At 38.1% G+C, this 16,338-nt stretch overlaps 1 protein-coding gene across 7 annotated transcripts in view; it reads left to right on the forward strand.

The window, feature by feature from the left end:
* Positions 1–16,338, forward strand: part of LOC109480657 (tensin-1-like) — a 128,407-nt gene that overhangs the window by 103,027 nt on the left and 9,042 nt on the right. For 6 of the 7 annotated variants that reach the window (XM_019782910.1, XM_019782889.1, XM_019782918.1 and 3 more), the window contains 8 exons: positions 1,591–1,713; positions 3,787–3,851; positions 7,776–7,859; positions 10,895–11,007; positions 12,205–12,255; positions 13,360–13,420; positions 14,050–14,122; positions 14,618–14,747. In XM_019782910.1, coding sequence (XP_019638469.1) covers positions 1,591–1,713; positions 3,787–3,851; positions 7,776–7,859; positions 10,895–11,007; positions 12,205–12,255; positions 13,360–13,420; positions 14,050–14,122; positions 14,618–14,747 — 700 coding nt within the window. The remainder of the gene's footprint in view (positions 1–1,590; positions 1,714–3,786; positions 3,852–7,775; positions 7,860–10,894; positions 11,008–12,204; positions 12,256–13,359; positions 13,421–14,049; positions 14,123–14,617; positions 14,748–16,338) is intronic. The other variant, XM_019782897.1, reaches the window with a different exon arrangement.

Consider the following 16,338-nt stretch of genomic DNA (forward strand, 5'->3'; position numbering starts at 1 on the left):
GTTGTCTAGTAAAGGTAAGGCCACAGCAAGTAAATTTTATGGATTACATCCTCCGCAGATTCCAAATCTAATGCGAGCGGGCAAAAAAAAAGAAGGCGGGCCAAAAAACAAGATTTCTATATTTTGAAATTTTGACATCATAAACCCTGTTAAACAAGAAACGCTACCTATATTGTGCTAACTTTACTGCCAACTGTCACAACATCCATTTGTCACTGAAACAACTTTAAAAAGGAAAGTTTTCAATCATTGTACAAATGGGTTTGATTCAGGGGGAACATATGAAAGGAATGAGATACATTACTACATCAATGTAAAAGTCAAAACATTAAATCAGAGCCTTTTCCTGTCTCCTCTCTTCATGAATATCTGCCATCCACGTTCCAGCATGTTCCGGCATGTTGACCACTATCAAAAGGCAATAAAATTTCTTCTTTTTTTAAAATCAGATGAAAATCAATGGGTGCGCGCTGATGTCATCCACAAAAATTACTTGCTGTGGCCTAAAGGTAAAGTAAACAACATTGGAAATAATCATTGCACAAGCATGATGATCCAATAGCTCTGGTGTCCATCTGGTGTCATCTTCCTGTTTGTTCATTCATGCTCTCTTTCTTCCATGTATCCAGGGATGTCCTGATGTAAGCATACCTCTCAGTCTTCTTCCCTTCCCTCTATTTTCCCCCTGAGCTCTTCTCATTGTGTGCAGTGCCACATTGAATTTCCAGTTGAAATGATATTACTTTTGTTTCCATCCTTGAAAAAGATGAACCATTTGAACTTAAACCTACTTGTAATTTAAATGTTTGGGGACCCACTCAATTGCTTTTTCTCTAAACAGTGTTAGAAATATCCGTCTGCATTTTGCAGAGATATTTGCAATATTGCAAAAGAAGAAAAGAATAGGCAACCTGCAATTTTGCAGACTGAAAAAAATCAGACTAGGGGTTCAATGGTGTTCAAGAGCTTTTGTGTTTACTACTGACTCTATGATATACAAGTAATATTGCACGTAAAATGTTTGCAAACATGCAATTTTGTATATGCCATGGGTTTAGATCCGGACTTTTAAGTGTGTAGTTGCAGAAAGTATTTCTGAAGTCCAGAACAAAATTTTGACATTCTGCAATATTGCAGGACACTGAAAAAAGTATTTATACCACTGCTAAATGATGGACTTTTGCGGGGATATCAAATAGCCTTTGAAAGAAAGAAATGTAGCAATTGAAATCTTCGGAGGAGGGAACAGGGAATTACTACTCTTCCTAAACTTTTACTAGGAGTACTTGTTCAGAAATCCCTCAGCTCCATATCTGTTGTCAAAAACTAGATTTCTCCTAGTAAAGCTGTATAATTTTACTGGATTCTGAAGACTTTTTTGATAATGGAGGTCTGTTATTACTGTAGACTTCCTAAACCTTTTATCCACACCATCATATCCTACCATGTTGACTCCCTAACTTTATCATTTGATCCCTATCATTTCTACTTAAAATGTACTGCTCCTTTCGAGTGTCAAAAGGAGAACACCACATGTTAAATCTTCATGATTCGACTGTCTGTCCTAACCCTGTGCCTGTTGACCTGTAGGTGTTGGATTTTGGCTGGCCAGACCACCATGCCCCTCCCCTGGAGCGGCTCTGCAGCATCTGTAAGTCCATGGACTCCTGGCTGAACTCTGACCCAAACCATGTGGTGGTTGTGCACTGCAAGGTAGGCACAGATTTAGTGGTGAAGTGAAGGGTATTCTTGGGGGTTTTAGGGAACATGGACTTACAGTTTTGACCCCAACCAATTTTACGCGTAATATCTTGGGTCAGTCTACTGAGGAAGACCAGAGTGACTGGTTGAAAGCTCTAGGTGAGAGAATTTTTAGTGTTGGACCAAAAGTTTTAACTTTAAACAAATATCTTGAGTGGTTATGCTGTGGGTTTATGTGTCTGTTTGCCCATATAGCATAGGTTGACAGCATATGGATGGGGGAAGATTGACAGGCAGAATTCTAGGAAATCACCAGGTCAAACATATACGAAATTGGGTGAAATTTAAGTCACAGAAACCCAAAATACGTCCTGAAAGTTTGAATATCTCTAGTGTTTTTGGTTCTGTTTGTTTTCCAATCGTTCAGAAAATCTCTTTCAGTATTACCTTTTGATAGGTGTGAAAACTTTATGCCAAACTGTGAAATCTTGCAAGAGGTGGTCCTATGGGTGGAGCACAATTAATTATCAGACAGGTGCTAATTGCTTTGTAAGTACCCATTGTTCAGAATAATGGATGGTCCCCAGGGAGTCCATTTGCTACTTTCAGCTTGTAGGGGATGTGTATTGGCATCTAGTTGTCTCAATCAGTACTTCACTACTTCACTCTATTGCCAATTAGATAGAGAAGTTTATTGCAAATTCTTGCCCGGAGGCTAATTGCAAATTACAAACATAAAAGAATAATGAAACAGAGTATAAAATAATTAAAATCTACATGATAAAAGGTAGTTGTCTAAAGCTATAGCTATGTCTAAAACTATGTCTAAGGGGTTTGACCTCTCTTTTTTAGACCATGGAAGACGTAATGTCCCACCTTTTCCAAAATTAGTGGGTTTTGGGAAGTTAAAAGAAGAATAGTTTTTAGATAATAGATAATGTCTTTTTAAAGGGAATCTTTTGAAAAGTTTCTTCCTGATCTCTCTCATTGAGGGCCATTGTGCCGAAACCTCTTTGCCGGACTGGCCATTTTGTCAAATTAGTGGAAAAACGTGTTTTTCCATGTAGGAAAAACATTTTTGAAGACCTCATGAGGCAAAAAATGTGCCCTGTGTGGAAGAGACTATATCATTCTCGGATACAACTGTTCAGCCATAGCCAAAGCTGTAGGACTGATATCATTTAGGATTTTACCCTGAAAATGAGGCAAAAAGTTCTATAAATCTACCTACATGTATAAAGGCATCCTATGCAGTTTTTAGGGCTTGAAAACCCGATTTCTCAAATCCAATATTCTAGTCATTTATCTACATACTATCTACATAGAGTTGAAACAACACTGTCCGAATGTATATTGACCCTTATGGAGCAAATATTACCAAAATTCTGACGGAAAATGGTCACAGGAAGGGCCTTGGGTTGATTTTTAAGGTACCACCCAGAAAATAAAGACTCATTTTAGGGCGTGTTTCTGAAGTTTTAAAAGCCTAAAGAATGAAATACTGATTCAAATGTGAAGCAGTATGTGTCAACATCACAAAGATTGCCTTATTCAGAATATTTCCAGTTTTGCTGCCCTGAAATAGCATTGGATGCCTTTAAAAGTTGCTAGAGTTGACCTCTGGAAAAGATGTAGGTCATGCCACGAAGACTGTCACCTGAGAACCTGAACACCTGATCAGGTGAAGATCCAGCCCATTAGCATGTTTGTTTACAAACTGGCTAAATGTAAACAACGTCAGTCCTCTGTTTGTTTTCTTAAACCGGATTGGGGACACTCACTGGAGACAGATGCAAGATTTCATGATCGTTAATGTACAGGGAGGAAAGAAAAAATTATCTCCATATCCTCTGTATTCTTCACTGTATTTGTTTTTGTATTGTTGTAAATCTATGAATATTATTGGCAAATTGTTTGTAAGGTGAAGAAAAGCATTGTAGATTGTTTTAAATGTCTGTGTACAATGAATGTTAGAAAATTTTGACTAAAACATACTTTTTTGACTAAAACATACTTTTTTGACTAAAACATACTTTTTTGACTAAAACATACTTTTTTGACTAAAACATACTTTTTTACTTGCAGGGAGGCAAAGGAAGAACAGGAGTGGTGATTGCAGCGTACATGCACTACAGTAACATCTGTGCCAGGTTGGTTTCAACTCTTGTACTGTAACACATGTTGGCTTTCAGCATAGAAAGTTTTACAGCATGTTTTATGTGTCTACATGTACAAGACCTGATTTTCACCTACAGTCCCAGTCATCTTTAGCCTGAGTGTCAGCCTTTTTAGCTTTCGTCCACTCCCCACAATCTGCTACTAAGCATATAGTAGTCATCCTTCCTGTACAAAACATCATGACTGACTATAACATCTTTCATGTACCAAGCTAGCTACGATAGTCAGTAGACTTGTGAATTCATCTTAGCTAAGCACGTCGTCAGAACGCACTACACCTGCAAGAAACCTGTAATGTATTTAGCATAGCATTTCGGCAGAACGTCTCATATAATCAAAAAGGTTGTATTTGCCCATATATGGTTAACATTACGTCTGCAACAGTCAAAATTCTGATGCAACATTGACCAAAAATCCAAGGAAAATAGGGAAAAATAGGGGGGGTTTGGTCAGGTTCAGTACGTTCTGCCGACATGCTTCTTAGATAAGGGGTATACATCCACACAGAATCCAAGATCTGTATCGGTATAACCGGTATAACTGCTCTTCAGCGTAACACACCAGCTTCGCAGGCACGCGGCATAGCGGCAGCTAGCTACATTGCACCGAATGACTTGTTACACCTACCCCTTGAACAGCCAACTCTAAACATTGTTTAAAGCTATCTAATGACAAGATATCTCAAAATGCAGTAGCATCAAGTCTACCCCAAAGCTGTCCTCAGAAAATTGCTTTTAGGATGCAATTCATAACTCATTCATGACCTTGAACTCACCCAGGAGTAGCTTACTATGTCATTGTGACAGACGGTCCTGTTTTAATTCCAGTTTCATGCTGGAGGGTATATAGCATTTCTGTGGGAGGATAGGGCCACGCCAATTTAATTTCTTGGTTAACAGATTCACCCGCTTCATTTTTTTTTATTAGCAAAAAAAAAGATTCTGGTTCGGATTCAACTGCAAAATGCTCATATTTTGCCCTGAACAGTTGAAAACAGTCCCTTTCTTCCTAGTTGTTACAGTTATTCCATCTTTCAATGAAGTGGTATCATTAAAAGTTCAAAATTTATTGTCTAAATTTTGAACCAGCCTGGTGTGTTGACTTCAAGGCTTGTATCGTACCATTTTGGGCCACAATAGGATGCCTAGACCTGTTTTTATTTTTATTTTTTCGCCCACCCGCTCCATTATTTTTGTAGAAAAATCCGTTAACCAAGAAATGAAATTGGTGTGGCCTTAGGGTGCAATTCATAACTCATTCCCGACCTTGAACTCCCTGGAGTAGCTTACTATGTCATTGTGACAGACGGTGGTGTTTTAATTCCAGTTTGGTGCTGGAGGGTGTATAGCATTTCTGTGGGAGTAGGGGAGTATAAATTCTGTAGGAAACTAGGGCTACACCAATCTAATTTCTTGGTTAACGGATTTTTCTAGAAAAATAATAGAGCGGGCGGGCGAGAAAAAATAAATAAAAACAGGCCTAGGCATCCTATTATGGTCCAAAATGGTACGATAGGAGCCATGAAGTCAACACACCAGACTGGTTCAAAATTTAAACAATGAATTTTGAACTTTTAATGATACCACTGCATTGAAAGATGGAATAACTGTGACAACCAGGAATAAAAGAACTGTTTCCATCTGTTCAGGGCAAAATATGAGCATTTTGCAGTTGATTCTGAAATTTTTTTTTTTTGCAAATCAGAAAAAAATGAAGCGGGCGAATCCGTTAACCAAGAAATTAAATTGGTGTGGCCCTCCGGTGCAATTCATAACTCGTACCTCACCTTGAACTCCCCCAGAGTAACTTATTTATTTATTAGTAACTTACTATGTCATTGTGACAGACGGTTGTGTTTTCATCCTGGAGGGTGTATAGCATTTCTGTGGGAGTATTGTGGAGTGTAAATTCTGTAGGAAACTAGTGTGGGTGGATCTAGACATGTGGAGCAGCTGGGGGTGACATGACATTTACTAATGGAAGGAAATTTAAGAGCAGATGTTTCCAAATTGCCGCAGGGTTTAAGGGCTGTGCGTTGTTTGGAACAATCAGTTGTCAGCGAGAAAATGTATGTGGTTTTCGTTGTCGATTGTTAAGCCTTGACACAAGCTGTTACAGGCAGCTTCACTTTAGACTGTTTGTTGTGAAGGTCATTTGGTAAAATGTTTATTTTTACCACTAGATAAAAGGGATCAGTTATGAAGTGATATTTTACCAGAGAGACATTTCTCTATTCCATAGCTCTATATATTAGTAATGCTTATAAGCACAACTCCTACCGAATGTTTGCATGTTTTTGAGTCTTACTAGTGGTCCATGTTTTTCTCTCATCCGCACCCCGTAAAAGTAAGAGAAATCCGAGAAGGTTAAAAAAAGTGTACTACTAAAAAGACGTACTACAATGCCAGAAAAATGGTCACGAAAACACTGAGATTGAAGTATTGAGAGCCTATATTTGGCCTGAAGATTAGGCCACAGCAAGTAAATTTTATGGATGACATCCTCCACAGACTCCAAATCTAATGCAAGAGGGTGAAAAAAAACAAGGCGGGCCGAAAAAACAAGGTCCTACATTCTCAAATTTTGACTCAATCATTGTACAAATGGTTTTGATTCATTGAAAACAGCGCATATACACAGCCAGCATCACATATCACCGCATCAAAGTAAGAAACAAACCATTAAATCAGAGCCTTTTCTTGTCTCTTCATAGTTATCTGCCATCCACCTTCCGGTATGGCAACAGACATCTTTGCCCATTTTCGGCATGTTGACCACTGTCAGAGGGCAACAAAATTTCTTTTTTTTTTGTCAAAATCAAAAAATTAATGCTTATGTCATCCATAAAAATTACTTACTGTGACCAGAAATCCAGCTATGTGAACCAAACATTGGGAAACTAACTGTTTGTTGTATAATGGAAGTTCTGCCATTTCCAGACAGCATTCTGCTAGCTGCAGGAGCCTTGACATTGAAGGCTTACTCCTGCCCAGGGTTGTTAAAGGTTAAACCCTGCAGACAGTGGTTGCCCATGGAGAGATTAATGTATGTGGGAGGGGGGCGCAGGTTACACAGCTGCAGTGGTGTTATTAGTGGGGGTGAGGCTGAATAAGGCTTGGGGGGATAATTACAATCCGCTGACAGCCCTCATTTGTTTACCCTGTGTGAGACTTCCAAGACCTTTGTCACAGTTCAGGCAAAATTCCTGTAGTCCATGGGAAAAGTGGTCTCCGTAGCAGGCTTATTATAAGAACTGAGCACATCGGCAGAACGTACTGCGCCTGCGCAGAACCCCGTATTTTCGCATTTTTCGTTGGTCTTTTGGTCAACGTTGCATCAGAATTTTGCTTGTTGCAGATGATATTATTTCCGACATGACATTTGGAAACTACTGTCAAAATGCTAACCTTATATGAGCGAATACAACCTTATATGAGACATTCTGCCGAAATGCTATGTACAATACATTACGGGTTTCGCGCAGGTGCAGTACGTTCTGCCGACGTGCTATAGAACTGGCGGTTTGGTGGTCTTCGGCTATGTTGTCTATATGCAATCAGAAAATAGCACATAAAAGCTCCCAAAGACCCTGAAGACCCCCCAGTTTTTGGCATGCTGTGGAGGCTAGGGAAAAAGAGAGTCTCAAAAGCTAAAGAAGACATTCTTTAGTCATGAACTTTCTCAAATGTTTTTGCATACATTTTATTACATGGTCCAGATGCAGATTCTGAAATGATGCAAGTCACTGATAACAGTGTCAAACATGTTATGAGATTGTTACCCGTCTTTGAATATACATGAACATATAGTTGTCAATCATGCTGAAAAATACATTTTTCCTGTACTTTTCTCATCTTCTTATAGTTCTTATAAAACTTTTTATATTTTGTCTGCAGTGCGGAGCAGGCACTAGACAGGTTTGCCATGAAGCGGTTTTATGATGAGAAAGTTGCGGGGGTGACTCAACCATCTCAGAGGCGGTAAGTTTCAAAGTTATGGTTCTTACACAGTTCCTACATTTATACATGGGCACAGATCACCATTTCAAGCTCCAATTGAAATATATTGGTATAAACATCTAAGAACTGAGCTGTCAAAAATCACCTACACTTGTGTTCAACTATTGAAACTCACATTGACAGGGTAGTTTGGCCTCCAAATTGTCCATTTAGCACAAAATTCATATTTTTGTATCGGCGAAAGTTCGTCATAGGATGGCCGCAATGACCTCTGACCCCCCTGATCACTACCAAACACAACAACATAGCATCACTTCTAGAGCTCTACCCAGAATCAAAAACAAGTCTAAGGCCACACCAATTTAATTTCTTGGTTAACGGATTTTTCCAGAAAAATAATGGAGCGGGCGGGCGAAAAAAAAATAAAAATAAAAACAGACCTAGGCATTCGATTATGGCCCAAAATGGTACGATAGGAGCCATGAAGTCAACGCACCAGGCTGGTTCAAAATTTAAACAATGAATTTTGAACTTTTAATGATATCATTGCATTGAAAGATGGAATAACTGTAACAAGTAGGATGAAAATGACTGTTTTCAACTGTTCAGGGCAAAATATGAGCATTTTGCAGTTGGTTCTGAATTTTTATTTTTATTTGCAAATCAGAAAAAAATGAAGAGGCGAATCCGTTAACCAAGAAATTAAATTGGTGTGGCCTAAAGGCCAGTTTTTTCAAGGAAATAAAAAGAAAGAAAACCCTCCAGCTGCAAAATGCCAGCTATGCCAAAAAAGGGTTGTTTTTTTGCCGAAGTTGACCACTTTTTGTTTGTAGGTTTGGACCAGTGAAAGCTCCCCACATTGAATTTGAAAGCTTGTCATGTGTATATATTGGAAACCTAAGCATGGCTTGTAGCCATGTCAAAAGGTGGTCTCTGATGTTTTGTGCCAGATAAACATTAAGGGCTTCCAAAATAGTAGAAAAAGACCTCCGACAATCTTCTATTGCCTTAGGTGAAAAAGAATATGGACACTTGCCATATGAAGACAGCAAAACCCCTTTATACACTTTGGCAAATTGTATTAGATTTGAACTGTTTCTTCCATATATGTCTGTTTTTCTGACTCAATCCTATCAAAGATATTTGCAACAGTTGTAAAAGCTGGTGATAAAGTCCTGTTTTAACCTCCATGAAAAAACAAGAATTCAGAGATCTCATACCTCCATGAAATATATGTGTTTTTGTAAATGTTTTTTGTCTCACTGACTTTGAAACAAAGTCATAAATACAACGATACAAAAACTGAAAGTTCTGCGGCACTACCAAGGTCAGCCACCAGGAGGCCCATATTTCACCTTGACATTTGTCTTCCTAAGACTTACCAACATACCAACTATCATCACAATCCATAAAGGCATTCTGAAGTTATGCTGACCACAGAATTGAGAAAACACAGACACACAGACAGACACAAAAACAATACCTCCATTTTTCATGGAGGTAAAAATGAATGGCCTACCTCATTCTCACAGACCACAAAACTGTTTGGCAAAACAGTGGTCTATGGCAGATCTCTGTTTATATCTGGAGGTTTAGATTGGGCCATGTTTCGCTGAAAGCCATACCAAAACGTCATTGCATGAGCTCAACAGGAAGTTGGTGTTACATTTGTGCATGAATTCAACACTGAAATGTTTACAACTTCGCAGGTGTAGCCTTGACTTTCACAGCTTAACAGATGTTCCAGTGTAAAATGAAGTATAGTGTTTTGTTAAGGACAAAGTTCTTTAGTCAATAAAGGGTATTGCAAACTGATATCAAGAACATGTGGTTGTTCCTGCCAGGGAAAAAACATCTCTTTGAGGGCCAGCATGGGTGGGGGGGGGCGGGTCCTGACAATGCTCTACGCAAAATTTTGAGAGCCAAAATTTTGAGAGCCGGCTACGTATTACGCTGAAGTCAAGAATTCAATAAATTCTGGGTATAAGCTACAACGCATTATGTAGAATTAAAACGGCAAATTATGCTCTAAGCAAAATGCGCCAATTACGCTCAACGTTGAATTAGAGCGGTCCATCTACGCTCTACGTAAAATTAAAACGGCCCCAATTGCTTGTAACCATGGACAAGTGGTTGTTGATGAGGATTAAAACATCAGTTTTAATGGACAGAAAACACAGCTACAACAAGAAAAGTTGTCTGGAAGCCATTCTATAAGGTGTAGTCACTGACCCAAGTAGCTGGACTTGTGCCAACGGTTTCAATGTCCTCCAAGCAAGACTAGATTAGCGTGAATATTCATCACAGATGTTGGGTTGTACTTTACCAGATGCTGTGACCTACTGCCCAATTACTACAGTAGTCTGTGGTTCAAAGCCTAGTCAGTTAGAAAGGTCAAGAGGAAGAAAAGGAAATGGAGAGGGAATGATCAAAATGTTTTAAAGGCATCCAATGTAATTTTCAGGGCGGCAAAACTGGAAATAGTCTTAACGTGGCAATCTGTATGACATACATTGTACTGTCCCACATTAGTACATTTCAATCAGTATTTCAAACCCCAAGATGAGTCCTTTATTTTCTTGGTGGTACCCTAAAAATCAGCCCAAGTCCCTTCCAGTAACCATTTTCTGTCAGAATTTTGGGAATTTTTGCTCCACGAGGGTCAATGTGCATTGGGATAGTGTGGTTTCACCTTAGTATGTACAACAATACTAGATAAATGACTAGAATGTTGGCTCTGAAAAGTCTGGTTTCCAAGCCCTAAAAACTGCATTGAATGCCTTAAAGAAGGGAATGGGTCGATGTGTCTGTGAATTTCATCATTGTCTGAAGTCCTAACATAGAACTTTATTGACACAACAAAAGTACAGCGACTTTCGTAAGGTCTAAAACTGCGTAGATATAGAGACAAATACATGGGTACAACGAAATTAACCTACGTACAAAACAATAGATGGGTCAACTAATACTACTTGTTCTAAGGCCTAAACATTCTTTGATATATTTACCTATTTGTACACAGAAACATAGTTCATTACTTGTACTTGGCTCCACAGATATGTACACTACTTTGCCGGTCTGCTGTCAGGCAACATCAAGATGAACAACAACCCCCTGTTCCTGCACAACATTGTCATCCATGGCATCCCTAACTTTGACTCCAAAGGAGGTATTGATCTATACTTGTTTTAAACAAGTTTTGTCTATTTAAAGACTTCAATTTACCTGTATTTTCCTCTCAATTTGAACCTTTACTCACGACAGGTCCCCTCTTCTGTTTCGAAAACATCTGGAGGCCACACCAATTTAATTTGTTGGTTCTCTGATTTTTTTAGAAAAAATATGAAGCAACAGGGCGAAAAATAAAAAATAAAAACAGACCAAGGCATCCTATTATAGCCACAAATGCTACGATAGGAGCCATGAAGTCAACACAAAAGGCTGGGTTAAAATTTAAACACTGAATTTTGAACTTTCAATCAAACCACTGCATTGATAGATGGAAAAACTGTAACAACTGGGAAGAAAACGACTTCCCTCAACTATTGGGGGCAAAATATGATCATTTTTAAGTTGATTCAGAACCAGAATTTTTTTTTTCTTTTGCAAATCAGACAAAAATGAAGAGGCGAATCTGAGAACCAACAAATTAAATTGGTGTGGCCAGAAGAAGATTAACTTTGTTATTTGTTCAGGTGTTCAATCATAATAGTCCTATGGCCAGAATTGTGAAGTATTGCTTCATATTTTAGTGATTTAGTGATGTAGTCAGTTCCTTGCTGCTCCAAATACTAGTAGTAGATTTAAGGGAAGTCCCAATTCATTGTAGTTAGAGTTGGATGTTAACTCTTAGGGTTTATTTCACTAGTAGTAGATATTCCAGAGATTTGGTGATCTACATTTGTAGTACCTGTAGCTCTACATATACAAAATGTCAATATATTTATTGTATGGTTATTGAGCCAATTGAAAGTATATTCGAACAATTTTGGTCATACATACTCTATCTGTGAATACAGTGGCTTTATCAGGTAGGTAAGTCAAAGGAAAACAAAGTTCTTGTTTGTACATGTTCTTATCCAAGATTCACCTGCAGCACATAGCCACTTTATCTTCACATTGCTGTAGGTCACCATAGTTTGGATTCGTGAATGCTTGCTTGTTATGTTGTTTATGCACGGTGCATAGATTATGCAAAATTTTTGCATCTTATTAGAATGTATTTGCATATGTGCATATGTTTGCATTGTTGTGAGTTACACAGTGTTATTTTAAGGGATGGCATGCTGTGGATAGGTCACCTGTGGATGACTTTCTCTACATGGCTTTAGTTTTCCCTTGCCTTTTGCACCTTTATTTTCTACAGAAGCTCCCTCTAAGTTGACAACCACAAAACTATTCAGGAACTCTAGAAAAGGTAGATGCATTAAGAATGGAAACTGTGCACGTTTGTGGTTGCATGAATACATCTGTGTCTGTCCCTCCATCTGTACTTGTTTCAGTCATTGTGTCATCCACTGCATGCCGTAAGGAGTTAGCAGAATGTAGAGTCGCATCACAGGCTATTGTTTTGTATTTGGACCAATGCAGGGCTAGGATTTGTTTCAGGGACTGTCTCAAAGTTTCTGTAGTCTTCACAAAAGAAATGCTTTTGGATTGAAGAAAAAATGTACTTTTGAAAAAAAGTTTTTTTTTTAACTTTTGACTGCAACAGGTGCTCTTTGTGTTTTTTTTGGTGGAGTTTTGAGTTGGTCCCTGACTAGCCCTGTGTTGTTGTTGTTGTTATTTTTGTTTTTGCATGGATTTTATGTTGTTTGGTATGTGTTTTTTGTGTGTTGCTGTTCTGACCACCCGTGCCCACACATACCCTATGTACCCTGTGGCACAGCATTGCAACGGATTTTAGAGATTGGTAAGATTAAAAACATCAAAACACAAAACTGGGAATGGACAAAGACAGGGTCTGTCACATCTTCAAGTTATGAAAAAGTTGATAAAGTGTTAAATGTAAATGAGTACTTTTTTTACTTGAGTACGAAAACTCCTTTGAAATGTACAAAATGTACATTTGTATCTACATGTACCAGTAAGTACATGTATAGCTCACACTGATCATGATTGACTCAAAGTCATAATGTCAACAAAGCAGGCTATAACTTGTGAATTTTTCTGACTCTTAAACAGAGAAATACTTATTTGCCTAGTCAAATTTGTCCATGTTTCTTGATATAAGACCTACAAAATTAATTCATTATACATTGTATAAGCAGCTATCTTACAGTTGTGACAAGATTTCAGCATTTTGATCACATAGACTTTTTATGATAATAAATTAGTTGGAAAGTCAAAGCCAGACTTTCTTCTTGTGTCACTCTGTCACCATTCCATCAATATTTACAATTTTGATAAAACAACCATTGTACTAACCATTTGTTTCAATTTTACGTTATGAAATAGAATTAGATATGCTATTTTGAATGTTTGAAGTATTAGATTATACTTAACATGTTTTTGATTGTAGGCTGCAGACCTTTTGTGAAGATCTATCAGGCTATGCAGCCCATCTACACAACTGGAGTGTAGTAAGTTCCTAATTCTTAACATTCAGAATCTGCAACTGTTAGGTACATGTATTATAAAACTCTGTGTATGATGGCTTGAAAGCTGACAAGTCATTTTGACATTTGAGATTACTTCTAGATGTTTCAAGTGATGTAGATAACTCTTCTTTGGCTCACTAGAATGAGATGGCAGAAAACTTAGTCTATTGTCATGTATAAGGAACTTTTTCACTGATTCATGTTGTTACTGATATGTTCAACATGTTTTACCAGTTCCTGTGTGTTGACTAGTTCTGCCAGTTCATTTTAGACCCCGTTCACAAAATTTGAACAAAATTTACGGCAGAGTTGCAGTGGCTCCAGTGCATCCAAGATGTCAGGCTCTCAATCACATGACACCTCAATCCATTTCTGTGCGCGATGCGCGATAAAGTGTGAAGGCACAGGTCGATCGGGATTGATGAATTTCTGATCGAGATTGCCAGTCAATCCGGATCCATTTTTTGAGTGTGAACGGGGTCTTAGTGGTGCTGAAGAGTGAAGGATGTTCAGAAGTAATTTCTATATTTTTCCAGTAGTAAAGTTTGAATTGCCTTTGAATACTGTAGTTACAATTTCCTGTTTCTGACTGTTGACTGTCTGTCCCACAGTAACGTGACAGCAGACATGAGTAGGATCTGTATCGCTGTCGAGCCGGGCCTGCAACTGAGAGGAGACATCCTGGTTAGTACAATTCAGTGTTGCAGTCTCATTCGGGAGATCACGAATTTGCAAATGAGTACATGCAAATTTTATCTCTTTTGTCAGATGTGCTCCTGACTTGTGTACCTACAGAATCTCATTGACATGTATATGTTTAGAAATTACTGTAAATTCATTCAAATTGAAAACCATGAGTGGGCTTTTTGAGGTTCAAACAACCATAATAGCACAATGCAAAATCTATCAAATGTTAGAAGTGCCAACAGAAAACTGCTGCAAATATTTCACAATTTACAGTATCATGCTTACACTCCTATTATCCAGAGTGTGGTATTATACATAGTAATTTGGGTCTCTCATTTTTACTTTTATGTTGCTCGGCCTCATTTTATTTTCCAGTAAAAATCCGAGAACCAATAACTTTATTCGGCCTAATGTAGAAAATGTATCTAGTGGCTGTATACGTTTGAAGTGTGTGTTGTTTAAAAAGAACTGTGGGTTTTTCCATCTGCACAGATCAAGTGCTACCATAAGAAGTACCGGTCTGCCACACGTGATGTTATCTTCAGGGTACAGTTCCACACGTGTGCCATCTCCGATTACGGGCTCATCTTTCCAAAGGCAGAGCTGGATGAAGCTTTCAAAGGTACACAGACATACATGGTGGCCAAGAATTAGCGACAAACTTAAACAACCTTGTTGGCAGTCTGAGGAAAAAGACATAACAGTTTGGAACAGTCTACTTGACAATTCTATTGTCCAAAACAGAATTTCAAAAAAGAAATTCCAGTTGTACATTAGGACACACCAATTTAATTACTTGGTTAATGGATTCACCCGCTTCATTTTTTTCTGATTTGCAAAAAAAAAAAAATTCAGAATCAACTGCTCATATTTTGCCGTGAACAGTTGAAAACAGCCCTTTTCTTCCTAGTTGTTACAGTTATTCCATCTTTCAATGCGGTGGTATTATTAAAACTTCAAAATTTATTGTTTAAATTTTGAACCAGCCTGGAGTGTTGACTTCATGGCTCCTATTGTACCATTTTCGGCCATAATAGGATGCCTAGGCCTGTTTTTATTTATATTTTTTTTTGCCCGCTCCATTATTTTTGGAGAAAAATCCATTAACCAAGAAATTAAATTGGTGTGGCCTTATGGTAATGTACTTGGATCATTCCTACATAATCTGTATCACAGAAAGACAAAACTTTATACTGCAAAGAAGAAAACAGTTTGAGAAGAACCCTTCATTCAGCATAACATGTTGACGGTCGTGTTTGTGAATGTTAGTAGTGAGTGAGGCTCCAACCTCCTTCACCCCTCTGCACTGGTATGCTGTTATGTACACAGTGATTCAATCTGTCATGCTGCAGCTGTGAGCTAGGAAAGACAGGGATTCTGTCTGTACATTAGTTAGGGACAGACCAGTAACAATGTGGGGGGTCAGTACATTAGTTAGGGACAGACCAGTGACAATGTGGGGGGGCTGTGGAAAACTGTAAGGCCTAGGAAAAAAATGTTGTGTTTCCTGTTTCCCGACCGACCCTAGAAAAACCTGCCGACTTTTTTGGGGGGTGGAGCCCTGCAAGGGACATTTTCGAGCTGATCAACCTTTTCTAGCTCCATGATCTGACACCTGAGTGATAAAACATTGTACAATTGGTTATGATTATAACATTGACATTGAAAATAAAAGTGTTGTCAACTTGTCATGCAAGTTTTACTTTGTTCAACTGTATTGTATAAGTTGGAACCCTATATAGATATCACAAAGTCTAAAAAAAAAAGAAGAGAAAAAAATCCCTACCTACCGACCCTAATTTTTTTCAGGACTGAAACAGGAAACATAACATTTTATTTCCTAGGCCTCAGTGCATTTTTTTTAGGGCACATGTACAGTGCAAAAGTTTTTGTCTTGTCTCATGTTATTCTAGATTTTAGCCATTGTATCCTTTAATTTCTTCAAAATCTTTTTTCTCTGTCAATTTTGTCTAAATCTTTACACCCCCGTTCAGTTAGTCTTGATTGTTGCATATTTTTCCAGCGAAAGTTTATAAAACCAGCTTATCCTGGCATTTTGTCAACATATGCCATGACAGCAAAATTGCTGATTCATCTGGTCATAACTTGCGGGGGTACACGACTCCTTTCATACCTCAGATTTCATTTGTCTTATTTTAACAACCCTAGACATTTTACCATATGTTTTCTTTTAATGTCAAAACTGTTGCTTT

Source organism: Branchiostoma belcheri, unplaced genomic scaffold, assembly GCF_001625305.1.
Source record: "Branchiostoma belcheri isolate BF01 breed outbred unplaced genomic scaffold, Haploidv18h27 scaffold108, whole genome shotgun sequence".
In the NCBI taxonomy this organism is placed as follows: Eukaryota; Metazoa; Chordata; class Leptocardii; order Amphioxiformes; family Branchiostomatidae; genus Branchiostoma; species Branchiostoma belcheri.